The sequence below is a fragment of the Ciconia boyciana genome, chromosome 2, assembly GCF_034638445.1.
Source record: "Ciconia boyciana chromosome 2, ASM3463844v1, whole genome shotgun sequence".
In the NCBI taxonomy this organism is placed as follows: Eukaryota; Metazoa; Chordata; class Aves; order Ciconiiformes; family Ciconiidae; genus Ciconia; species Ciconia boyciana.
The window spans coordinates 39,411,651-39,438,364 of NC_132935.1; the positions used below are offsets into that span (position 1 = coordinate 39,411,651).

Genomic DNA, 26,714 nt, shown 5'->3' on the forward strand with positions numbered 1-26,714 from the left:
CTATTCGTATCTCATTTATCCTACCTCAGGTTAAGTTTTATGAAGCTGGGGGGCCGTTGTCTTGCTTTTTAAGCAGGGGACACACATCGGGTGTTTGTACCAAAACCAAGTGGAGGTCAAAGGGCTGCCAGAGCCGCTCCCTGCCCAAGCCCAAGCGAGTCCCCGTTTGCACTGGGGACACGCCATCGCCGCTCTGCCACCCGAGCCCGGGTCTGCGGGGGCACCGAGCCCCTCCCGCGGTGCGGGGAGGGCTGAAGGGGAGCGGAGGGCGGGGGCCGCTTTCCGGCGCGGTGGGATGACCCCGGGACCCCCCTCCCAGGGCTCCGTCCTGGGACCTTTCCGCCGCATCGGAGCCTTTCCCCGCAAGCCGAAGGCCAGGGCTTCCCCTCCGCCGCCCAGAGGCCGCGGGCGCGACCCTCCCCGCGCCGAGCGCTCCCTGGGGAGGAGCCCGCCGGGTCGCACCGGGCCCGCTCGCCAAGTCCGGCTCCGAGCAGCCAAACCCAGCCCCCTGGGCTCGGGGTGGGCGGGGAGGGCCGGCCGGCCGGGCGCCTCTCCTGCGGAGAGCGGGAGGACGGGCGAAACTTTCCTCCCCGGCAGCGGCGAGGCACCAGCGGGCACCGAGGCGGGCTCTGCCGGCATGGGCCCCGACGCGCTGCAGCTCGGCACCTACGGCGGGGCGGCCGCCGCCGCCCTGCTCCTCTGGGCCGTGTGCGTGCTCTGCAGGAGGAAAAGGTACCGGGGCGGCGGGGGCGGCGGGGCGGGGGGCGGCCGCCGCATTCCTTCACGGCCGCGCCGGGGGAGCGGGGCTGCGAGGCGGGAGCCGCGCCGCCGAGCCGCGCATTGGGCCGCGCTTCCCTCCGCCCGCCCCTCTCGCGCCGGGAAGCCCTATCAGCGCCCGCCGCCGCCCCCGCCGCCCCGCCGGGCCGGGGGCGGTGGGGCCCCGGGGGGTGGCGGCCCGGCCCCCCGCTGCGGCTGCGGCTGGGGCTGGGGCGGGCGCGGGGGCCGCGGGGCCGCGGGCGGCCGCTGCTCGGCGGGGCTCCGGCGCCGCTCGCTCCGCTCCGCTGCGGCGCCGCGGCCGGAGGCGAGGGAGAGCCGGGGCGGGGGCGGCGGCGGCGGCGGGCGGCGGCGGCTCCTCTCGTGGCCGGCGGGTGGGGGCCGCCGCTCGCACGTGGGTGCTCGGCGCGGCCGGGGAGGCTGGTCTCGCCTTTCGTGGGTGCGTGGAAGTCCGTGCTCCAAAACAAGGGGTGCACGAAGCACATAGGCTGGCCCCTGGCAGTTTGGCATGTGCGTGTAAGTGACCCTCGGGTTTGCTAAAAACCTGTTACTGTGCGCCGCACGTAGCGAGAGTCCCGGTGCGGCGCTTGACGGCCTTCCCGTGGAGTCCAAGGTGCACTGACCTTATCTGCTGAGGCGAGGTGGGCAAACGCTGCTGCTGCTGGGTTGCAACATCGGCCCTCCGCTGCCGCTTTCTGTGTGATGAGTAGCTGACAGTGCTATTGGCAAAGCCCCTAGAGCTCGGGTCACGGACATTTTGGTGACTTTTGTTAGTGTTGCCTTTAGTTTCTTTCAGCTGTACGATCTAAGGCTTTGCAGAAGGTACACACTTATTTTGGGACACTTTAAGTAGAAGTTGCAGTTTTTGCGGGGGGAAGAAGAACTGTCTGGAACTATTCTTTCTGTTTCTCAACAATACCTGTTTATATGCTAACCTTTTCCTGGGTATTTTTCACTTGTGTTGCCAGTACTTGACGCTCTTCAGTGTCTGTTCTGCATCTGATGGATAAATGTGTGTACAGCCTTGGTGGAGGAGTGAAGAAGGGGAGGGATCAGTAGTCACTGTATTGTTTGCTTATTTTTTAAAATTGCATAATGAGATGCATAGCAAATATTAAATTTAATTCTAAATAGTAAACAGTTACTTTTCCTAAGCATTAAAAGTTATTTTTGGGAGGTGTAGACATGCAAATGCAAAAAAGAAATTGCAGTACTATCCTCTAGAAAAGAGTCAGAAAGTCAGTCTGGCACTTTTTAGACCAATAACCCTAACTTTGAAACCATGTATAGAATGAATCAAATAATGGAGGAAAAACAGTGAAAATTCTTGTTTTGGTCCCAGAAGGCATCTGGTCACTGACTGTAAACAGAGATGGATTATTTCCATGATGTCTGTTTTGGAACAAATGGAATTATTAATGTGTTTTGAGTTAGAGAGCCCAATCCATCCCTTAAGTGGAAGACATCCACCCCAATGTTCGAGTGGGGTCATCCCATAGGACAAACTGCTTGACAGAGTAGCTTAGGATGTGGCTTCATGTTTCAGCTCAGCTTACCGAGTGGATAGCTGCTGCTTGACTGGTCACTCCTCCTCTTCCTCCTCCCTGTTGCTTATCTGTCCCCCTGTGAGCTGGTTCTGGGAGTTAAACCAGCAAAAAACTATTTACTTTTTTTGATAGGTTTAGTTTCCTGCAACTTTTGCTCCCTAAAGGAGGTCAGCACAGAAAACAAAAGGGGAGCAGTGAGGACATGGTCAGGCCAAATGGGATTGTGTGTCATTTTAGGGCTAGAAGCTGTTGTACTGGCTCAGCCATATTATAAAATTGTGCCTGTGATTAGTAGAAGTTCTAGTAGAATGGTAATGGGCTGAATTTTTGAAAATGGAAACAGGCAAAGCTCTTGCTGTAAAGTTTCAGCCAGATGTTCGTGGTAGGCAAAAAGAATCAAATAACTCATTTTGAATTATTTTCATAACCCTCATGGCTGTAGAGCTTTTAAAGTCAGCTCTTTAGACTCTATACGGACATTTGTGGCGCAACAGAATGATATTATACAGGTGGCCTCAGCAAGAAGGCATACTGTCTTGCCCAAAAAAACAAACTGCTGTTTGATTAATAAACTGCTTCTTTAAATCCTGTCCTCCTTCTCAAAGACGTGTACAAAGCACCAGCATGCAAGCAACTGGAAATAAAAAGTGGAAAACCCAATCAACCTCTGTGCAGTACAGTCCTCAGCCTCAGCGTAAGTTGCTGGTGTAGAAGTGCTATCCTGCTCCAGTAAAATGAGCAATTTTTTTTTTTTTTAGCATAAAGGAAGAAAATAAATTGTGCATGGTCTTGAGAGATGCCTGGCAGCAGCCTGGCTGCCTTCAGCAGCCATTTCTGATCTGCAGGAAGAAAAACTATGCCAAGGGTGCAGTAGATTAAAAAATGGGGATAAGGCTTAGTTCATGGTCCTCAGATTTGGTGCAAATTTGTGATCTCCCCTTGCTTATCTGACCCTTATCTGTTTATCCATCCCCATGTGTCCTCCATAAGTCAGATTTCTTCTTTCCCTTTCTTCTATTTGGATCAAACCCAGCAGCAGGCAGGGTCACCCCCCTCAGGAATCCCCAAAAACCATTTGGGAACCTCTTGACATAGGGGCTGTTGGCAAGTTATTGCCAAAGTCAAGTTTGTACTCCTGGTCATGGATCATACCCATTTGGACAGAAACGTGAATAATTCTCGTTTTGTAGAGCTTGCCTACGCTAGAAAAAATGTTGCTACTTCACCTATGCATGTCTTTTTATAGAAATTAATACGTTGCCCTAATGTTGGTATGCTTGTACCAGTGTGCAAACTCTGTATAAGGGGATTGTTGTGTTTAAGGTACCAAGATAAACTTTACCAGAATAATCAAATTTCACATCTTCACCGAGACTATGTGTGGGTTCCATCTGCGATAGCCACAGTAGTCAAATGCACGTGTTTATGCACTTAAAAGTGTTTAAAATGCATATGCCACTAAGTGCTAATTTGCTCTTCAGGTTTCTTTTGCTGGGTAATGCCCCTGTCCTGCTTGGCTGAGGCAAAGCACAACCACCTACGTGGCTCTGAGAGTTACATGTCCCAGAGCGTAACAAGGGTTTGTATGTCCCAGAGAAGAAAACTCCCCAAATCTGTCCCTGCTGTTCCTTAAGCAAATGTTGCAGGATTTCGCCTTGCATGGTGTGAGGTGCTTCTGCTTCGTTTCCTCTCAGGCTGAGTGCTCATTACTGGAGGAAAGATTTTGTCAGAAGAGGTGTTGTATTGACTTAATCTGCCGTTGCCTTTTTCTGCAGTGCAGTTGGTGTAATCTGGTGTTACCAGGTTTCACGGTGAGTTCAGTAAAGGTTTTCTTACTAAAGTATTTACATCTACTCTTTGGAGATGGCAAGGAAAGGAAGAGGAATTTCCTTTTGTGTAAATGTTTATCATTTGAGCGCTGGTGGCAGTAATAACACAAAGGAAACTAATTGGAGTCTTTGCCAGGTTTCGTATCACAGATGGTGAAGAAACAGAAGTAGAACAAAAGTTTCCTTAATCACAGAAAATTTTATTTTGACTTAAACTTCAATGTCAAATGAGGCTCATTGCCTTCTGCATGCTGCAGAAAGATCTCCCTCTTACTGGTTAATGAAGAAAAGCCTATGTAGGCTGTTTGCTGGGGAATGTATTTTCTCCAGAGAGAGCTTCCTTTGTGCCGCCGCACGAATCTATTTCTGCTATGGCAAAACCTGATCACTTCCTAGCCTGGTGATTGTATAGATTACTCTCTTTTGTCTTCATAAAATGACTTAGTCAGCCCCAGCTTTATGGGGTTTTTTGTTTGCAAACTGGTTTTCCACGAGCTGTGCACAGTCTCACGGAGCGGGAGGTGAGACGGCAGGTGAAGCCACCTCCTGCTTGTCTTCCAGCAGTAATGCTGCCTGCGTCAGGGAGGGGCCCTGGAGATCAACAGGGGTTGGCTCCTAGTGACTTCTATAGATGTGGTGCTATTCCACTTTCTCTTGCTCAAATTGATGCTTATTTTTGGCTGCTACTGTTTCTTGCATGTCCATGACTGAAAATGATCACAAATTGTGACCAACAGTTTGGGGACAAGGCTGGGACGTTCTCTGCCTTCCTCCTTGTGGGGCAGATGCTGCAAATTACCAGGAGGGGGAAGAGGCTCAGGCTGACCACAAAGTAAAACCACTGGCTTTGGGGAAGGGGACAATGGAGAGAAGTGGAACAAAGATTGTTGCGTCCATATGTAGCCATTGAAATTGGATCCTGCAGTCCTGAGGTTTGCATCCCGACGTTTGCATCCCAAGGTTTGTCAGATAAAGAAGATACAGACCCAACCTGGAAATACTCATGAGATTTTTGTGTCTGCTTGGAAAGTTAATGCACGTCCTATGTGAGCTACACCGATGAAGGGGTTTGTAAAAATTATTCCCTCTGCAACTCTATAGGTTGGCAAGGTTGGTATTTTAATTGTTATGAGTGGGCTTCACAGTCAAGATTGGTTGCGAGGAATGTTACAATATATGGCACATGTAACCTGTGTGGGTTTTACTGTACAGCAGTATAGGAATTCCCATACTGGGTTACACAGGGCACATACGTTCTAATATATTGCTTCTGACCAGTTTCTAATGCGTCAGAACATGGTATAAAAAAGACTTAAACAGTATAATTGTAGATTAAAGTCAACATAAGAAAAATTACTGGATAAATTTCTCGGAAAGGATTTTGCTATGGCCTGAGTTACGGATTTAAAGCCTTGTTGGAGCAAAGTGTCTTTCATTTTTCTCTTTTATTCTATCCTCTAAAATACCTCCTAATATACAATACCTAATATATAATACCTAATATACAATCGCATTCATCTAAGACACTTTTCCAAAAAATTGCTCTCTTGAACCCAGATAGATATTGTTGAAAAGAATATAGATTTTGTCTTTGCCTTCAAGAACATCTTATCGTTCTCTGTGACAAGCTGTGAGCTTGCTAACAGCTCTCTTACCAAGTGAATTGTAGTTCACAAGATGTCATCAGCCTGTCTTTTTTACCACTTCTGCTAATTTAGGCAATATGTTAAGGTAGTTTTCTGTTGGAGGGAACATCAGGAAGGACAGTGAAGGATACCAGAAAAATCTAGCCTCTTCCTTCTTACCTTGGCTTTCTACAGAGGCCTTTTTCTCCATCCTTTTGGTTGGAGTTCTAGGGAGTGCATGCGTTTTCATGACCTCCTTTTGTTTAATGTCATTGTCCATTTTTACTCCACTCTGAAAAGATTAGGACTGAAGACTGAAACTGTTTAAGGCAGAAAAGTAACAGTTCTGTTTCTTAAGTAGCCTTAAAAAACCTTTCTTTCTCACCACCACACTTGGGTTTTCTGTCAACTGCTCACTGCTGTGCCAAGATGTGGTGGAAACTTATTTCTCTGCTTGCTTCTTCTGGTAGGAGCTTAGTGAAGGTCGAATAAAACAAAGTAAGCCAAACCATAGCCTTCTCAAGATGTACAAGACTCAGTTCACTGGCTTTTGCCTTCTCTTATGGCACTAATAGACCTGGAGAGCCGTTATGTTGTGGGTCTTGCACAGTAGCGTGTCTCAAGACAGGTTTTTCTTTTTCTTATTTTTTTTCAGCGCTGCTTCTCATCCTTCTGCTATGTAGTCTGTGTATCGTGTACATCTTGGGTTCTGCTTCCTACCAAGGCTTTGAAGATGACACTGAAGATGACACTACTTTTAGCAGATAACAAACTTTTCCAATAATCTATGATTTACGATATTCTTTGCTTAAGGTACACTGCCACCTAGCAACAGTTTCCCTTCCCTCCCAGTTTTCGTGACCTACTTTGTCGGGGGTTGTTCGGCTTTAGTTTGTACATGGTCTGGTCTTGATTAGCATCCAGAATCCATCAGTAGATGCCATCCTGGTAAATGTGTGTGTGTGTGGTGTGGAGATATTTTTAGTGCCAATAACAACTGCTAGCTTCAGGTTTCTCACTAAAATACAACGGTTTTTACTTTTACAGTGGTTTATCCTTCCACTTTGGGTTTTGGGGAAAAATGCCTGTAATCTTTTTATTTCTTTTTTTTTTCTTGAAGTGCTTGGTTTTGCTTTCTGCTGCTCATTATTCTTTGGAGGAAATAAAATTAAAGTGCGAGAATTAAAGGGAATTGCTTTCAGCTCTTTTTATTATTCCAGTGCAACATGAAGCATGGAGCATCCATCTACAGCACTGTACACAAAGGCACATAGCTTACAGGAAGTACTGAACGGTTAACCCTTCTGCTCCTTCTCCAAGTTGATGGTCCTAAAGTTATGAATGAGGAAAACCCAAGCAAATACAGACTGCTTCAGAAATGAGATTCATACTTACTACTATATTTAGAGGAGGAAAGCATGCTAGTTGGCAAATCTTAGCTGAAATGTTACATATAAAGGCTGGTGTGAAGGAAGACACAAAGGGGCAAATCTTAATCCTGGTATCCTCTTACAGGAGGTATTAACTACTTCTCCTTTAAGCATGATGGCGAAATTTGCCACCTAATGTGTGTTAACCGTTGGTGATACAACTAGAGAGCTACATTGTCAGGCGACCGCAGGACAGACTGGAGCCCCAACCCAGGGAGCTACCTGTGCCTCCAAGTCCCCCAGTGAGGAGTGACTTCAGTGGGACGCAGGGACTTGGGTGCTTCCCGAGCTTGCAGTCTTGCCTGCGGACTCCGCCTCAGTTCCCCTGCTGTAAAGTGGAGGTCAATGTGGTCTCCTCTTGATTTACGGATAACGCAGCCGAATGCTTCACAGGGCACTCTGATAGTTGCCAGAGAAGATGAAAAAAAATCTTCCATAGTATAACCACTCAACATGTGCTGAGGAACTGTTGTCTGCCCATTTCCTTTCTCCTGGATGCTGCAGTACAAGTTCTAGTTACTGTTTTAAGCCAGAAATGCCACGTTTTTTCACCATACTCAGCTAAGCTGTTGCATCATGTCAGCCGCTTTAGTGTTTTGCTCCATTATGAGAATTACGGTCCCATGTAAAATTGTTTGGGTTTTTTTTCAGTCAAGTATTTTGATTAAGAAGTTGGTCAGAGCTTGTTTTAGTATAGTACTATAACTGTTCTCAGTACTCCATCTAGTCACTTATTTAACTTAGTGCATCGTAATGCCAGGGAGTGGGGGAAATATAGAAGCTAAAAGAAACAGCATAAGTGCAATGTTAATACACTATATGAAGTTAAGGAAAATCTCACAGTTAAGTTGGCAGTCTTTTTCTCTTTTATCCAAGTTTTATAGAGCTACTTGGTAGTAGAGCCAGGGTTGGAACTCATTTTCCTGACTTCTAGTTTTGTGCTTTAACTTGCTGCCTTTCCTTTCCAACACACTTACCATATATGACATTATAGCTGTCTGGTAAACTAACTTTTTCAATCATGAGGCAGATTTTGAATTCTGATTTAAAACTTCAGTAGTGTTCCTTTTCTTTCCCCACCATTTACTGATCCTTCTACAAGATGCGTGTAGGTTTTTAGGCTAATATCCATTTGCACGCCGTCTGGGAGAATTTTGGCTGACTGAGAGTCCCATAAAACAAAAGTTTCCTCTTTACAAACCACATGGAGCTTGGCTGTAGATATTCAGTTCCTTTCTCCACAAACTGTTTTTAATGGTGCCAGATTCTTCTGTTTCTTCTCCTTGTTTGGCACATGTCAGGAAAAAAAATCTTGGCTCTCGTATTGAACATATCTTGTTTCCTCCTAACTGCTCGTACTTTCTATTCGTAATTCAAATCAGCAGAAAAATGCTATGGTTGTTCTTCTTGTGATTTAATCTTGTAGTTTCCTAAGCAATATTCTAATGTTCTTAAAAAAATGTTCTCCCTCATACTGCAGGCCTGACTGACGGTAGGAGGTTCTAGCTGAATGCAGCGGATGCGTCCCTGTTGATTCAGGAGAGTATTGCATGGTGTCCTGCCAGGGTGGCCTGCTCAGGCCCTGTGGAGGCACATGAAAGAAGAACAGACGAGCAAAATGAAGCTAAAGTGGGATGTTAAAGGAGTGTCCTCTCCGTCACACAGCTGTCCCTTTCTGACGCTGCAGTGAAAACCCGGATTGCAACACTACACATTGCAGGCTCATGGCCATAGCGAGAAGTTGAAGCAGCATCTCCTTAGTCCACGGCATCCCAGGGACCTGTCAGAGAGCCCGTGCATGTTTGTTACAAGCTACTCATGTTGCTTGCTGACAGCCTCACTCTGCACCCATGGAGTTCTTATTTGTATGAGTCAATCTGCTACTGATGGCTAAGACAGAGTGCAGCGCTGCTAAGTGTGGTTGCCTATCTGATTTCTTGTGGGTCCCCAGAAAAATCAGCAAACTGCTTAGTGGCCTGCTCTTCCCTTACCCCAATTCCTTGCTTCTCAGAAGGCCCTTGCCCAGATTTTTCCTGAGTTGTCATTACAAATTCTCATGTCCCTTGCCTTGCCTAAAAAGATTGAACAAAATGTGAAATTTTTGAATATGTTGAAAAAATGGTCATAGAAAATTGACACATTTTCATTACTTTTTAAAGTGATGTAGTATTTAGGAAAAAATGATGGTCTCATTTCAACACTGTGAGAATGCAGAAGTTTTGCAATTATTAGCTCTGGCAGTAATTACTTTATAAAAACAAAACACAAACCTAAAAGGAACCTGTATATTGCTTAACAAGAGAAACTACTGCTGTTAAAGCACAGTAGACAGAATTAACGGAGAATTGGTGATTAAAATTAAGTTCCTGAGAAGTCAGTATTTCAGTCTTTTTGTACTCTTTCTTTCCCTTTGTATGCATGCCAGCAGAATGGTGGATTTGCTCCTTTGTCATGCTGTAATGCTGTAGTCTCTGAAGGCTTCAGAGAGATGGTCTCCAACTTTCTAATAGGGCCCCAAGGAAAATCCAAGTATTTTCAGATACTCTCATTTAATCTGGTTAACAAAAGCGGGATGCTTACCGAAGGAAGGACAATTGCTGGTATCTCCTCGGAGAGAATTTGTGCGACTTCCATTGCTGGTCCACTCAACTGATGCTACAGTAGCATTTGGTCATCGCTTCCCTAGCTGGGAAGTACTGCTCCATGTTTTCCTCTTCAGTGCTGGCATGGTTTTTTAGGTTACAATAGCTCCTCTTCAGAGCTTCTGGTGTGTGATAGATCATAGCCGTACTAATTCTCTCCAGCTGGTTTTTCAGCATGAGAAGCTTTGGGAGTCGCGTTTGGGCAGCTTCTCTGAAAATAGTTCAAACAGTGGATTGATGACAGGGTATAATTTTTTCCTTCAGTTGTTCAGGAATTGATCTGTGATATTTACTCATCTCAGACTTATACTTCATTAAGACAGAAGAAGCCTCCCTTCAAGATTTATGTTTGTTTCGGTAGGTCCCAGTATTTGTAAAACGTTTCCAGTAGACTATGTGTTTCTTCCTTATTCCTTTCAAAAATTTCTGTTATTCTGTTGGATGGGATTTTTTTCAAATTTTTTAAAGATCTTCAGATGTCTAGGTTAGTTTTCAGCACAATAACTGTTTTGCTTAAATAGCAAATTTCCAAGCCTTACAGCTGAGGGCGAGGCATATTGCCAGAGCCCGCACTGCAATGCTCGTGCGCGATTCCTGTTTAAAAAGGAGCAGCTGTGTAGCTGTATGAGAACTGAAAATGTCTCTCAGTTCAGGAGTCATCCAAGAGCCAATTGTAAAACACGATGAACCCACAGAATTGATATTTGGGCAAAACGGGAGGAAAAATGAAAGTACTGGGAGGGCAGGCTTGTATGTGGTGCTCTTTTTAACCCCAAATACATGCCTGAAAGATTCTGATTCAACAGCAGTAGGACTTAGATGTGTGTATCTGATGATGAAATTAAGCTTACAGTGCATGACAGTACACAAATGACGTTTGGGCTTTTCAGTAACAGTTGCCATCAAAGCATACGTGACTGATGGAGATTCATTTCCAGGCCCTGGAACCAGTGCAACAAACCGGGTTCAGAGCCTGGGCTCCTTCTGCGGACCAAATGAAGGGAATTTGAAGTTTGCATCTTTAGCGGCTTGCACTTAATATCCTTTAAAGCCAGGTTAAATTATCTGTCGCTGCTAAGGAGCGAAACAGAATTGTTCACAGCAGGACTGGAGAGGTTCCCCATGTATGTCAGTGTTCAGTGGCTTGGGAAACAGCTGCTTGCACAATGTCTGGTTTGTGGTTGAACAGACCGCTGAATTTCTGGCATTGCTGCTTTAAGATACAAAAATGATAATTAAGCTTCAAAGAAATCTTGCATATGTGAATGAGTCAAAATGATTTTTTTTTCTGTAAGCTGTTTAGTTTCTTGCATCCTATGTAGTGAAAACGCTGCTAGATCCTACTTGGTATTACCACATTACAAATGAAGGGATTTTTTTCATGACCTGTGGACTTACTCAGACAGAACCACATCAGATATAATAAATTTAGAGCCTTAAAAACCTGTTGGTATTACGACTTTAAAATAAAACTGTGCATGCCGCTCCTATTGGCTCTGCTAAATAGCTAAAAGAGAAGCTAAAATAGACAATGCTGAGATCTGTTGGGCTCAAAAGAAAGTTCAGGCTTCCTGGCTTTGTGATCTCATTTGCAAAAGTAGGACATACCTTCATGTTTTGCTCTCCCAAACAGATGTCAAATAAAGTACAGTTGTGACCCGTCCGGTCTTATCTCCTGCATAGACCAGGCCATTGCAGCGTCTCCTGCATTAACTACATTAAATTGTGGTTGAACACAGCTGTGCTTGAAATGGTGCATGGAAAGATATCCTGCCTTTGGAAGCACTGAGTAGTCCAGTGCTTATCCCGTAGGTTGTTCTTACCATTCTGTCTTCGCTTTAAGAAAGGGGGGTGAATTCAAGTCTCATTGGTGGATGTGTATGTCCTTTTAAATATTGAAAAAAATTTTAATTGAAGTGATGAAAGGTAGCCTAAGGTGGCATCCAAAACTAACAAATAAGGCCATCTCTTGTTCAAAGTATTGAATACTGCTGTTGCAAATAAATACCTGCTCAAAGGTGCTGGCAAGCTCATCTGACATGTCTTTAATTGTGCCTCGATGACAAATTACTATGGACTGAAGCAACTTGCTGTCTACCCTTTCTCCCCACCCCAAGAATATTTGGGTAGACCAGTGCATGTGTACTGCCTGCTGCTGCTGCTCCATAGTCTCTGCATTGCATGCTTGCTTGCTTGTTTTGGGAAAAAGGAGAAGAGCAACCAGTTTTTTTTAACCAAGGCTATAAAAAACAGAGACAATTCAGCCAATGCTTCATTTTTTTGCTTAGACATTAAAAATCTTGTTTGTTTTGTTTTGCACACTATGTCAGTGTATCTTGTTATTAATAATACCTCTGAGACTACTGTTTAGTAGCCAGGAATATGTGTGTGATCTCATGCTTCCAAATTGTGTTTCAGCAGTTCCAGAGACTCAAACGGACTGCATACAATAGAAATGTGAGAGATGAAGCAACTTAAACTGTAGTGATAAAGTTCATTTAATCAAAATGAAAGCCCAGGAAGATTTTTCTTGTAATTGTTTTCAGCACAATGTGCTGATTTGGAACATGAGAAGGTTTCTGTTATGAGACCATGTGAAAAAAAACCCAACCCAATATGCTTATAGTTGTAACTTTGTAGGCAATTTGCAGTGTTAGGAATGTCCTCTAGAGATACAGTTTTGGTCCCTCAGCAGTCCTTGAATTAAAGTCTTCACACCGGTCTCAGTTTTCAGTGAAGGACTTCAACATTGGAGATGGTGGGAAGATGGAAGTCCCTGTGTGCGCTATGGTGGTGGTGACTTCCAAAGTGAAGGCTACCCTCGGATTCCCACGCATGCAGGACATCGCCATCCCCCATAGCTTTTCTCAGTGAGCAGGACCCAAGGCTCTGGAAGACAAAATCCCTGCTGCTACCACTCATGGCCATTTGTACCTCTGGTATCCTATTTAGTCCCAGGCACATCGATCAGATACAGCTACAGATTCAGCCCTGCTGTATCAGATGCTTCTTTTTACTTTTTGTGGGAAATATCAAATCATCTCCGTAAAGGCAGCAAGGTAGTAGAAAGTCTTTCCTGCCCATGGCAGTCAGTTAATTTCTCAAGATTGTGGAAGGCTTAGATAAGTTAATTCTCTGCTGAAGTATGGATTTTACTGCAAATCAGTACAGAATGTGGACATTTCTCTCATTTTCCAAGGTTGGGCTGGTCAAAGCAGCTTCAATAAACATGACTTTGCATGCTGAATTTCGCAAAACTGCTTTCTATATGGAAAGCAACCAGCACAGTTGGATTCTGTAATATAAATAAGGTCCTTGGGCCGTACTGCAATTCTTCTGATAATCATTATAACCTGACTGCAGAGTTTGGCTGGTGGGTAATGATAGATTTATGCCAGTAAAGGATAAAGTCTGTATTTATCGCTTTTTGCTCTTTCAGCAGGCTTTATATTTTGTATCATCCCTTTTTTCCGCTAGGTATTAGAGTGCTTTTTTTTCTGATTTCTCAGTTTGCTTTTTTACTGTTCACAAAATTCACTGTGCTATATAGGAACTGTCCTCATGAATTCCCATTTCTCTGCTCAGGGGGCAAGCTAGACTAATGAGACCCTTCTTTGTTTCATTTGAGTGGGTTTTGCTAATTGCTTTTATCACACTGGAACCTGTAAGGGGATTTTCTGTAGACAAAATGACAATAAAAAAATGAAGCACTTTTGTTGGTAAGTCACCTGGCAATTCCACCTGGATCCTCAACATAGCTGTCAGCAGATGTGAGTGACTCCTTAACGTCCAGCGCCTCTAATTGCCCTTTATTTCCCCTCCGTTCTCCTTGTGTGGGATTTATTTCTCAATTGATGCGGTGAAACCCAAAAGCAGGTTGTGATGGAGTGCATCTCTAGTCAGCAGTAGGCAGAATGAAAGAGCAAATTAGGATGGTCAACATGCAGCAGGAAGAGAAATGTCATCCTGCCTTCTGCCCTGTCCTGTGGTTGCGGCTGATCTCTCCCCATCCCACTTCATCCTCGTGTCATCACTTCCTTACAGCTCAGCTCGTGCCGGGAGCCTGCCGCTTCTGCAGACCTAAGGGGCAGGGCCTTCAACACTTTGTCCTTCCCAAAGGCTCATGGTAGCTCACTCAGTTATCCGTTTGTATCCATCTTCTTCCCCAAGTCTTGCTCAGTATACTGATCATCAGCCTACGCCCTCACCTTTCCCCAGGGTCGTATCATTTTCAGCATGAGGATAGTATTAGGTTTTATGAATTTCCTAAGAAAAGGTGATTGAATGAATTTCAAGCCCCAAGAATGAGATGGCAGCTGTTAGTCAAACGTACCTGGGAGTGGACAGGGTCCGTGAGTCCCAGGTAGACCTGTGCTCTGGCTTTTGAAGAAAATTTACATTGAATCCTAACGGAGTTTACGGAACCATTGAATTTGTAATTACTGATGTTTACGAATTTCACTCAGTTTATGTTAGATCAAGATATACTGGGATTTTTTTTGTCTAGCTTGAAACTTTTGCCTTGAGCTATGCTGTAGTCCTTTCTTATCTCTGACTTGGTCAAGAGTAGCTTGAAAGCTTCTTGCCTTTCCTGCAACAGCTGCCTTCTGCAAGACTCCTTCCTTCACCCAGGGAAGGATTAGAGCCGTCACTATTCTCTTCATTTATATAATTCTGTCATTGCCCTGACACCAGCGTAATCTTCTTGACTGGCTGATCAAACTGATTTTCAACAGTTTTAGACAGAGTAAAAAATTAGTGCATTTAAGTCTTCCTTGATTTTTCTGGCAGTTTTTCTGTCATTCAGTCTAGCATTTTCTTTCTTTATCTCAAGTCCCTTTTGTTTTTTAAAGTGCTTATCTTCCTCCCTATAAAGTATCTACTACAGCTGGCATTTTCCAACCTTTAGGCTTCTAATTCTCCTAATCTCCTGTTAAAGCAGTTAATGAGTGATAACAGACCCTTATCAGACTTTGTATTATTGCAGTGTTCAACATGACTTTTTGACCTTACTTTGGACAGTTGAGGTTTTCCATTAATATCAGCAAGCCCAGGATTTTACCTTAGATATTTGCTCACACCATAGAGCTTCTGCGGTGGCTGCAGCTTTATCATATAGCCAAATGAAATAATCTCTTCTGTAAGCTGTGCATGTAGATTTAGCGTTTTTGTGATTCATAACACATCAGTAACAACTGAAATACTTTTGCATAAGAAAAACTGTTCAAAATTACAGCAAATCCTGATGCTTTGGGCTTTTGAAAAGGGAACAGAGCTCTGGTTTGTGGTCCTGCTTCTACCAAGAAATGGCTTTGGATTTTGTAGCAGAGAGAGGTTTGCATTTTTACTCTGCAGGGTGAAAATACCCAATGGTTGAGTATGAATTTCTCTGCAACATTTTAAACACCAGCCAAGTTTTGCTGACCTGGCCGCGTTGACGGGGTTGCGATTTGTCCCTCTTCTCACCCTCATAGCTGTGCCTGCAGAAGCCCTCCGGCAGTAGCAGTAGTACTTGGGGGGCAGGGGGGATTGCCGTGGTAGCTCTTTCTGGTTGAGGAACCAGCTTAGTGCATCTATTCGAGGTGTGTTTGCTCACATGGCGTTTACTGACGAGTAGGGCAGACCAGGCCATACGGGAAGGAGTGTAAATCTTGATGCTAAAGACGTGCAGCCTGACCATGCACGAGTTCTTTGCTTCTGCTGGACCTCGCCTTCACCATCGCACCATCTTTACATGATGACTTACCTCACCATGTAAAGGATAATACTTGAAAGTTTAGTTAGGGTTCATAAGAGTTCCCTTATGTTGTGATTCCATTAATTGCTGAAGCAATGGCTTCCTTACAAGCCTTTGAATACCTTCCGATTTCAGTGGGACTTGAGCTTCTAAGTTGAGCAGAAGCTCAAGTTTTTGACAGATCAGCACTTTCTTGCTGAGGCAAGTGTGAATTTCTGGTTTGATGGTATGATACAGAATATACAGTAGTATTTCCTCACCTTAGTGCTACTAATTCCTGAGGGGAAAAATGTGGTACTAATTTTATACTTTGAACAGAATTTCAAAGCTCAGTTTTGATATAGTTAAAATGCCTTTATTCATCGATTCTTGAAGAGTTTACAATTCAGTATCTGGAATGCAATTTTAATCGCCTAAAAGTTCATGGAGGATGAGACCACTTCTTGTTGGTAACTGAGGTTATTTGAAAATAGAACTTTCACTTCCATCCGAATACACATGCTGGTTGACAGCTTAAAAGGCTGGGGCTGATTCTAGGTTTCCTCTCATATGCAATATTACATACATTTGAGTCGTATGGATTGCATAAAAGTATAACGGCCACATGGCCCTGGTCACGAGGCAAACTTTTTGTTCACGTTCCTAACACTGTGAAGCAGTGACTCGTCTCTCAGACTTCTTTCTGGGTCTGTAAAGCTAGCAGCTGCGTGTGGCTAACCAGAGCTGGCACATGCACTGTCCTCTGCTAAACCCACCCCTTATTTTTCTTTCCATAAACTGGCACGCTTGTGCTTAACCACGTCTGCTGACGAGTCCGATTCAGTGTTTTCCACTGGGATACTAACCTTTTAAAAGCAATCTGAAGCTCATTCTCCTTTCATAAAAAAGATGGGGAGGTGCAATTCTATTGACTTATAGAAAGCAAAAGTACTCTGTTTCAGTGGTTGAGAAGTGGCTGAAGCCATTAGAGCCTGTTCTCATTTGTAAGCAATAAGATGCAGAACACAGTCAAGGACTTCTGTCTTCCAGCTGTGGACCACATAAGATGTGAATTTTCTGTAATCGTGATAACAAAACCAATCACATAGTTGCTAAAAGTGACCAAGTGGCTTCTGAGCCACAAAGATTTTGTGATATTATAGTGTTTTTTGGTTTTTTGGAGCATCTGGAAACTGAGATAGTACTTTAACAAAATCTATCCTGAGTTTGTGAGCGAGTTGTCCCGTGAGAAGCTCTGGTAGCCTTCAGCTGCACAGAGCTGGCTGCAGTTTGTTATCGCTGAATTTTTAAGAATTTCTTCTGGTCACTTTAGCACAAGATAGTTCCTTCTAGTACAAAAAAAATGTGTTGTGGGTAGTAAAAATAATGGGCTTTTTCTGTTGTGAAATGTGCATCTGTTCCTTCCCACAGAAACCAGCTGTGAGGGGAGAAGGAAGGGAGGCTGGGGGAAATCCCAGCGCACGCTCAGGGTGTGTGACAGGACCCAGAACCTGGGAAGTGATCCTTGTCCTACCCTGCAGACAGAGCCACACTGAGCTTAATTAATAGTTTTCAAAAGAAAGGACATTTGCTTCATCAGCGATCATATTCATGCCATTGCGATCATGAAGAGTGTAAGTCCAATTCTCTGTTTTTTCCTTACCATCCGGAGTATCACTTCTCCTAATCCTGATGTTCAGTCCTGCATTGGCAGCTTCTACTTCAACTTTAAAATCATTCCCTTTTTAGCTAGGCAGTTTTTCCTAAATTAATGAGGTCTGTAAGCAAATGGGAAGATAAATCCCGGGTGTACAATGGAAAAGGTGTAGGGTAGGTAGTTTAATTGGGGTGTAATAGGTGGGAAAACTTTTGGAAACAAAGAGAGCTCATAAGAAGAGAAAGGTAGACTGAAAACCTCAACCATCCTTTGATTACTACCAGATTCAAACGTTCCTGCAATCTTAGCATATGAATTAACCACAACTGATACCTTATGGATGCTTGTAAATAAGTAATTTTCCTTTAACTCTGGTTTAACTCCTGAATATACTATTTTAGGTGCTTATTTTGATGTAAGCTTTACATTCATTTAACTGTACTGTTTGGTGTCAAAAATTAAACTTCGCTAAATTGATAAATGTTTCATGATATATATCTTTTAAATAACAACACTACATAGGTCTTGTTGGCCTACAGCTTGATGACAATCAATAAATTTTAAAAGAAAAATATCTTTTTTTCCTTAAAACTGATTTATATTGGTTGCCATTTTCTTTAGTGTCAGTTACCATTTATCATCAGTTCAGGCACTTGGAGATCTTTGGGTGAAACTGGAACAAAAGCCCAACTCCTATAAAGTGAGTTTGTTCCTTATTAATGCGTTGAAATTAATGTGTTTTCTGAGTTCGCATATGATCTTGTGAGCTTGCATTTTTCCCTTTCCTTTTTTTTTAAACAAAAAAAGTGTTAGGGGAACCAAACCATTAGGGGAACCAGTCTGGCTTTCTTTAGATTTGTGGTTTGACTCCCCAGCGTGACTGTGCTGCTGCAGCTACGGCAGTGCTGGAAGCCTGCTGAATGTGTGCTGTATTGATGATCTCTAAATCATCTCATTTGTGGTTGTGTGCTGCTGTACCAGTAGGTCATCTTCACTCTGTGCCTGCAGCGATGGAGCCACACCGGGGCTCAAAGCACTGTTATTTCAACAAGACCTCACTGAAATAAAAATGTTGAGTGTTCACCGCTAAAGTTCATCGAAAAATTCAGTTTATTATTGCACAGTCATATAGTGTTGTCAGAAACTTTAACCTCTTTTTACAGGCTGATTAGTCAAGAGTTCAGCAAGGATTTAGTCCAAACTTGGGATTCCTGGTCTGGGTCATCTACCATGTTTCTCTGCTTTGTGTGTGAGAGCACCTGGCATACACCTCTCCCTAGAAAGCATAGCTAGTTCCTCACCCTTGTGCTAGTGCCAGGCGTGCTGTGAGGATCCAGCCTCGTTTTTATACCCTTTGCACTGTTTTTGGACTGATGGACTTCGCTGGCTTCGCTCAAGTCACCCATTTACAGCAGGGATTTGGATGATGCCCAGTATATCTGGCTCCTGCAGAGCAGGGAGCGCCTCCATTGCTCAGCAGGGAGCATCCTCTTATATAAGAAGGCTCTGTCCATTTTTTCTGAGTAATTAGGAAGTTATCTGGGTGGAACTCATGTACAATTAGGTAGGTTCACTTGGATTTTCTCATGGATGAAAACTAAAGGCTCTCTCATAAGCAGGAGTAACAGAAGGGGGTTGATGTAGTATTAAGAATATGGTCATTTTATCTTGGCATATTAAAAGTGGTGACTGCAATAATTAATACATTTTTAAAGTACGAAAGAATATGGAACAAAGACGTTCAGGCAACTTGTTTGTAATTCCCCTAAATGTACTCTGCCTCACAAAAATTACTGCAAGAAGTTGATAAGTCTTTTTTTCTCCACAAAATCAAAACGAAATTGCTTTCCATTTTTCAACCTGGTGCTTCTGCCAGATTTGTTATGTTGGGAACATGATGTGGTGTAAAAGGCATCTGTAACCTCAGGCTCTCAAGAAAAGGCCCATGTTTTATACATTATTCTCTTCTCTTCGATGGATACCTTCTAGGAAATGTCTTTGTTAGTTGTTCTTTTTTCCAGTACAGAAATACTGCTTCAACATGTTCTGTGCTGAAATGTCAGCGTTGTGCTGTTGTGTAGGTGGTAGTATGTATTATACACAGTTTTCAAAACCTGAATAATCAGTGATGTGCATGACTTTGCCAGGGAAAACAAATGGCTGTGTCATTTTGATTTCGGTATATCAAGAAAATGTAACCTATAAAAGTTAATTAGCATTCTTCCAGAAGGGGGTTGTTTAACTAACATCTTTGTTTCCATGTTTTCAGTTTTGTCAGAAGTTGGAGGGGAGTGTTTTATTCTGTTGCTAATATATACCCATAGATTTGCAGAGTATTTCACGGAGTTTTAGCTACCATGCATCTGTCCTTCATTTCGGCAAATAGCTAGATTTTCCACTCACTTGAACAACTGCTTAGATCCACTGAAAATTTTTATTCCGGTTTTCATGTAATTTTTTACATAGTTTTTATAAATAAAATTCCTTGAGCTTGATGGTGTTCCTGTTATCTATCAAAATGAGATTTTGCCAGTGATTTTAACAGGAGAAATCCTGCCACTGTCATTGAAATCCTGACTGTCTGCATTGCTGGTCACTGCAGGGAGTTGATGGAGCTCCAGCTCTCACAGGTTGGGTTCTCTGGTAGGCTCAGTTTTTCCCATTCAGCCTGGATATTACTGACATTTGGCTATATCAGATGCACAGAAGTTTCTGGTCTGAAACAAAACTGAAGTTTGAGCACCCATAATACTGAATTAAGTAATCTCACTTTATTTTTCTGTATAACTCTGCAACTCATTAGCCTTCCTCCACCACTTCTATCACTCCACGTCTTCTATCAATTAGAAGCTAATTGATAGAAGACGTAGCTGTTTGCACACCAGCATTACTTAACTGTGCTAAGATAAGTTATAAAAATTAGAGAACAGGCTTCTCATGCACTAATTGGTTTGATAAACTCTGTCTAGACTGAGGTATTCCCAAGGTTGAAAAATCAAAGATTAATAAAATTGTCCTTTCATAGTAAAATTATATTGGTAGCTTTACAAATATGCTAGAAGTGGAGGTGAGGTTTTATTCTGGATATTACTTCTGGATGTTAATATTTACAGAAAGTGTTTGAGAAAAAGCAGTCAGTGGAGAAGTCTAATTTTTATTTTAATGAGGCCCTCATAGAAAAGATAATCCTTTGAGGCCAGATTTTCAAGCCTGCTAAGCCTACTGAGATACACTCACTGTGTACCAAATCTTTCCTTAAATGCTGAAGTTAAGATGGTATCGTGGATAACTTGGCTTCTTTTCTACGGCTCTGTAAATGCACACTTGAGACTTTGATTTGGGAGTCAGCTTTGATATTGTGTTATTAAGCTGTATATTGAAATGCTTGGTGTCCTTTAATGCAAACCGTGGATGGTGGCTAGAACCCATCCAGAGACTTCAGCATCGTAGCTGCCTGTGAAACTGCCTCTCCTCCTTACTTAACCAAACTGCAGGGACTTGGAGGTCCCTGGGGCTGGGTGAAAAAGTGATCAGGAGCAAATATTTGAAAGATAATGGGATTTATTAGTCACAGTGAGGGAGAACTGAACAAATGGTGGACTCTGTGGCAGGGAGAGGGACTCGGGGCAAAGTAATTTGAGTATTAATGGTAGATAGAGGGCTGTTGTTTCCAAATTACTGTTGTTGAGAAGACATTTCTGTGCTCCCTCATTATGCTTAGGCCTGTTCTGAGCACAATCTGTTTGACTTTATCATCTCTTAGATTATAAATCCAAGAGCCTGTGAGAGCATCTACTCTGACCCTTTGCTTGAAGCGGGCTTTAGCATTTCGCTTGGTGATGCCATGCCAACATGTCTTTGGAGAGTATGCATCTTCCAGACCAGCCCCCTGGCTTTTCTGGTAGCCAGTTCCTTTTGTTCCTCATCCTTGTGTTTAAAATACCACATTTATAACCAGGGTTTGTCATTTCCTCATCACTGGTGGTTGCTATGTGTTTTTCCTCTAAGATGAAAGCCTGCTAAGGCTCAATTTTTTCGCTTAAGGCTTAACTGAATTTTTGCAACTTCTTTGTTTAACTGTGTGGTGGTTGATTCCCTTCCCTCTTTAGAGATGGTGTCTTCGTAAGAGGTTTTTGGGGCTAAAACCCTATTTATGTCTGACAGCTGGAATTCAAGCCCCCCAGGCTGATTACTAATATCCTTGACCATATTTCCAAGCCAATATGCTTTCTTACAAAGTTAAGTTTTCCTTCTTTTCATGATTTCCACTGTTTCTAACATGCTTGTTCTCTCCTGTCATCTTTAGTCCTACCAACCACATTACCATATTTTGAATTTTTCCCTGTGAGGGCTCCAATTGCCCTTACGCATTTGTAATGAACTAACTGCCTACAGACTGCAGGGTTGAGAGAGGTTGTTACAGAGGATTATTAAAAACAAAAGAGAATACCCATTAGAAGTAAAGGGTGGGAATTATAATCCTTAACGTAAGACTATTTTTTATCCCTCATATCCATAGGATATGCCTTTCTGTCCTTAGTTTTTATTAGTAAATGTTGCCTTCAGTTCTTTACTGACCCAAGTTGTATAGTTTTCCAAACTTTGGTACTTTGGCTAATAGAAATCTAAGTCGTCTTGAGGAACTTTAAATCACATTCACATTTTCTTTTTCTATTTTTGCCTTCCCAAGCTACGATTACTAGGCTTTCCCATAGCATTTGGAAACTGTGTTCTTTAAAGCTGTTGACTTTGGAACTGTCCACATTGGAAATAAGCCAGAACATGATTACTGATGACTGCAATAGTAGCTTCCAGCCCAAAGGTTTGTTTCATCTATCTGCATAGTTAATCTGTCTTGAACAGGGTATCTCTAGTGCTGATAAGAGGTGGAAACTCTAATGGTGTTTTCTGACTGTCTGCCGGGCACCCAAAGAGAAGCCCCTCACAGCAGAATAATTTTATTTCATGTACTGGATAGCTGCATGAGGACGAGTGCATCCCTGAAGTGTGAGAAGAGCTTTAATAACGATGCACGGTTTCCTTCTTATCACCCCTTCATCCCCAAACCACTCGAGCGCAGAGCTGTAGCTATGAAACTACAAGGAAACTGGGCAATACTGGACCTTGGTTGCGCCACGGGGTCTGCAAACCGAACACAGCCATGAGCCCCCACCCCTCCATGCTTCTGATGCAGGGTCCAGCACAAAGAGCTGAGGCTTGGGAACCCAGCTGGGCGGCCAGGGCACGAAGCAAGCACAGAGACAGCCTTCAGGAGCTCTCAGATACTTCAGCATCTGCCCTGCTGATTGCCAGAGCCTGTTCTGAGCCCTGCAGTTCCTGTGCTTTGCACTGCCCTGCAGCCTCATGGATCTGAAATGGCTGGAGTAAGGGCAGCTGTAGTTCTTGCAAATGTGACTGCTTTACTATTGATACTGTGTTAAGGTATGTCATTTAACCATTTATTTCAAGCTCTTTTGAACTTTCAACTCTAAGGAGTAGGTGACATCATTGTAAAAATACTCAAAATAGATCACTAACAGGCTTTTTTTTTTCCTCTGCTGCCTTGATACTGTGCTATGCTAATGCCAGATGTACTATAATAGGAACAATTACAAGGCAAACTCAGTAGTTTCATTTAAGATCTTAAATGACAGGGAGATTTGGTGAGGAAGAGGGTGAAAGACTGTTTCCAAGGTCTGGAACTGGGAAAAGTTTTTCCTACAGAGTACAGCGAGACTGGGTGGAAGGATGGGGAGCCTGCTCTTGCCAGGACAGGCAGGCAGGAGGATAGTGCGGTGCAGGTTGTGGGATGGGCTAGCACCAATTATTTGTAGGCATGGATGGGTTAGTAAAGATTTGAACAGTAGCAAAGTTGGAAAATACTGTCCCATATGCACAAGCGTCTCGTGGAGGTGGGGTAAGCTTTTGTGTGTGGGCCTGGGAGAAGGGGGAGGATCTGGAGGTGGGAGGAAGATGAACACTTCAGTTGCTGGGGTCAGGCTTCCTACAGGCTTGGATTGTCCAAAAGTACTTTGGAAAAGCCCTAACGCAGACAAATGTTTGTGTGGTGAAGGCACAGGGAATGGACAGGAGGATGTCCTCAAAGGCTTGAGAAGGTTTGTGTGAGGTTTAGTATCCTGTTCCTAAAATGGTGAATTATGAAGGGAAGAAGCACAGTAGCAGATGGCTAAAAGGAGGTCATGGAGGTTTGGTTGCTTTTGTATTAGTATAGAATATGTTTAAACTTCCTGTTTCTCTAGACACATTTTCACATTCTGGTTTATCATTGTGTCAGAGGATAATATGAGATCTTGCTGTATTTAAGTTTGAATCAAGAACTAACAAGAAGATTTCACAGCGGAAAAGAAAAGAGGATTTTCAATAAAATGGTGAACACTTTTCCGGGCTAAATGTTCCATCTTACCTAGTTAGTGACTTCACCTAAAAAAACCCAAAAGTTCACATTTCCTTTGCCAAATAGAAAAAATTATGATCTCTACCTAAATAAAAATTCAGTACAGTATTTTGTACAATTCATAATGTCATTTTACCTTAAATAATGACGAAAAACGAACAGATAATATATATGCATGTTAATGCCAAATTACATGAGCTTCCCTTTAAGAAGTTTTCTTGGAAAAACCAGCAGACTTCGTCCTTTCCAGTACTGACAGAACTGGAGCTATTGCTCTATATAAAAATTATAAGTGACTATAAAGTATGTCTATCTGTATTAACTGCAGGAAATTAATTCCAAGAGAGAGGGTTAATATGTCATTATTACAATAATTACAAGTCTTGGAAAAAGAAGCATTACTAAGTGAGAAAATAAGTGTTGCATTCAGTTCAAGCTCTCTTTGAGGGGTTGCATTTCTTTTTTTTAAACTACTCTACACTTTACTTCTGAAGTTCTTACTTCTGTATTTTAGTGTGAGGACAAAAAACATACCTTCCACAATGAGCCCCTACTGCAATAAGAATTACAGAAATGTGCAATAGTGTCTTTATACTTCTATAGAAGTGTAACATTTATTTTTATCTACCTATATATATAAAATATTTAAAACTAGTCCTTTCTCTCTTGTCAGTGTGCTGTGCCATATGGTGCCGAGCAACATGCCAGATGATAAAAATATTCCTAGAACATATGATATCATCAGTCAATTCAAGAGGGGTGAAACTTCTTGACCAAAGCATTTGTGGCTTTGATACATTTTCCTAGGTGTAAAGTGTATATTTTGAAATGATGAAGTATGTCCAAGAGGTCTCCTTTTATGCAAATTCTAAAATACCAGCTTAGAACATTTTGCTTGTTAAAAGAGGTTGAAACGAAAGAAATTTTGTGTTAACAAAGGAATTCATGGCAAAGTAGCAGTTCTTTTCATAGCAAGAAATGATTCACCTTCTTCCTTTCAATATATATCGCTGATAGTTGCTCTGGTGTTGGAACCGCGCCACGAGGAATGGCATCTCTCCATCTCTCTTCTCCACTTGCAGAGAAGACAGAATATAGTGCTTGGTCAGAGGACGTTCATGTTCAGTGCAGACAGCTATCTGTACATGCTTGGGAAAAGACCGTGTGTGCCCAGAAAAAAGAAAAAAAAAGGACAATATTAAGTATTATGGTGTTAACACTGGGTTTTTCTTACTTTACATTGAGCTTGTTTCTTGTTTCTATCTGTTTGCACCAAACACCAAAACCCAGAAAATTAAGTGTTTTCTATTGGCAGGGTAACTCGTGGTCAAGTGGCCTGCTCCGGGCAAACTGTGGGTGTTCAGAAAATATCACAAGGATGCTACAAAGCAAATAGAAGAGAGATGTTATAAGCTGTAGGGACAACGCTGCAGGAAAAGTGGCCTTTGCGATGGGGTTAGGAGTATACACTGCACATAAACTTAACACACTAGAAGCGCCTACGCAGCCGGTGTCTTTAGCTGCCTGCCAGTGCTCTGTTCATTTGTGCCTTTGTCATGGGAGGAGTATTAAGGAGAAAAGCCTCGACTTTGAGTTAAGACCTAAACATTGTGCTAGTTGATTCAACAGGATCATCTTCGTGTCACCGGACTCTTTCTTCCTGCTTGTCTTCCTTAATGTGTTTCCTTACAGTGTTCGTGTTTTACCTGAGAGTCTCCTTAGTGTCAGGTCTGGTGGTCCTGGGTCGGTGTTTTTTAGACTCGCCTTAAAACTCAAGGGTGTATTGCAGCATTCTTGTTCTGTATTCACTGTTTACAGATTTCAAGTCCTTAAGTCATCCTCGCTTCCCCTCCCATCAAATATCTGTTAGGGCTTTGACCTATTTCTTTGTAGTCAAAAATTGCCTTACAGGAATTCTTGAATATTCCAGGACAGAGGCCTCAGTTATACAAGACACAGCTTAAAAGATAGTGTCTGGTCTGGTTTTTATAATCTGATTCATAGAATGAATGCATTAACTGTGCCTGAATGAAAAGTAACATTCAGAAGTGTGGTTAAAAATCTTTTTTACACATTGCTCAGGCTCAGACCTCTGATGTTACAGTCTCAGTAATTCTCCAGTCATCCATTAAGTTCCCAAAGAGATGGGATGGTATTTATAACTAAAAACATGAAAAAATGTGTATGTGAGCAAAAAAAAAGAAGGGGTTTTTTTTGCACAATGTGAAGAGGGGAAAAGGAGTGCAAAATAAATTTTGTAAAATTATAAACAAAGTGTAAATACTATCATAAATTAGTATCTGTATACTAGCATGAATGCTGTTGATGTAATGGAAAAAATACAGTCCTAACTTCCAGTTTATACTTTCCACTGTTGTTTCCCTTTCCTTCTCTTTCTTATTTAATGGTTCTCCATAACAATCTCTTTCAACCCATGAACCCATCAGCAATTTGTTTTTACAGGTTAATACAAATGATTTCGTAATAGAATATCCTCATCAGAGGGCAGATTTATGAACAATCCTCCTCCCCTGCCCCCCAATTTGTTCTTTGAAACTCAACTACATACCTAATTTAGTGCTTTTACAGTGACTGATTAGTTTGGTGAGGAGTGCTTTGCCTTGTGATTGAACTCTTCTTGAGAGTCTCCAGAGGTACATCACGCCGCAGGCGTTTTAATGACTCAGGCACTGTATGTTCATTTGGGTTCTGTATGTGTAATGCAGAACTAAATGAGGTCAAGACCAAGAACCCCTTAGATTATATCACCTCTTAGGATTTGGGGTTCTCTTCTGGAGAGCTGTATTTACCATGCCTGTGGTATCCCTTCACAGCTGCTGCTCATGGCTGGGCTCTTCCCAGAATCAGACTTGCTTGTGCTCATCATTGGTGAAACAGGACACATTTTTCCATGTGTGTATTTGATAATACAATAATCTACTAATTCAAATTTTGAAAATGCAGCCATCATTCTTGTACCTCTTCTTCCTCAAATCAAGATCAGACCTACAGGTTCTGTCTAACCCTATGGTTCACGTGTGCATATGAACTTGCCCTTTGCCTGAAACTTCTGAATAGT

General features: G+C 42.6%; 1 protein-coding gene across 2 annotated transcripts in view; it reads left to right on the top strand.

The window, feature by feature from the left end:
- The first annotated feature begins 547 nt into the window (after positions 1–547).
- The window catches only part of CYP7B1 (cytochrome P450 family 7 subfamily B member 1), a 130,187-nt gene continuing 104,020 nt past the window's right edge, over positions 548–26,714 (top strand). For both annotated transcript variants that reach the window (XM_072852419.1, XM_072852420.1), the window contains exon 1: positions 548–732. In XM_072852419.1, the coding sequence (XP_072708520.1) occupies positions 638–732 (95 nt within the window). In that variant the 5' untranslated portion in view covers positions 548–637. The remainder of the gene's footprint in view (positions 733–26,714) is intronic.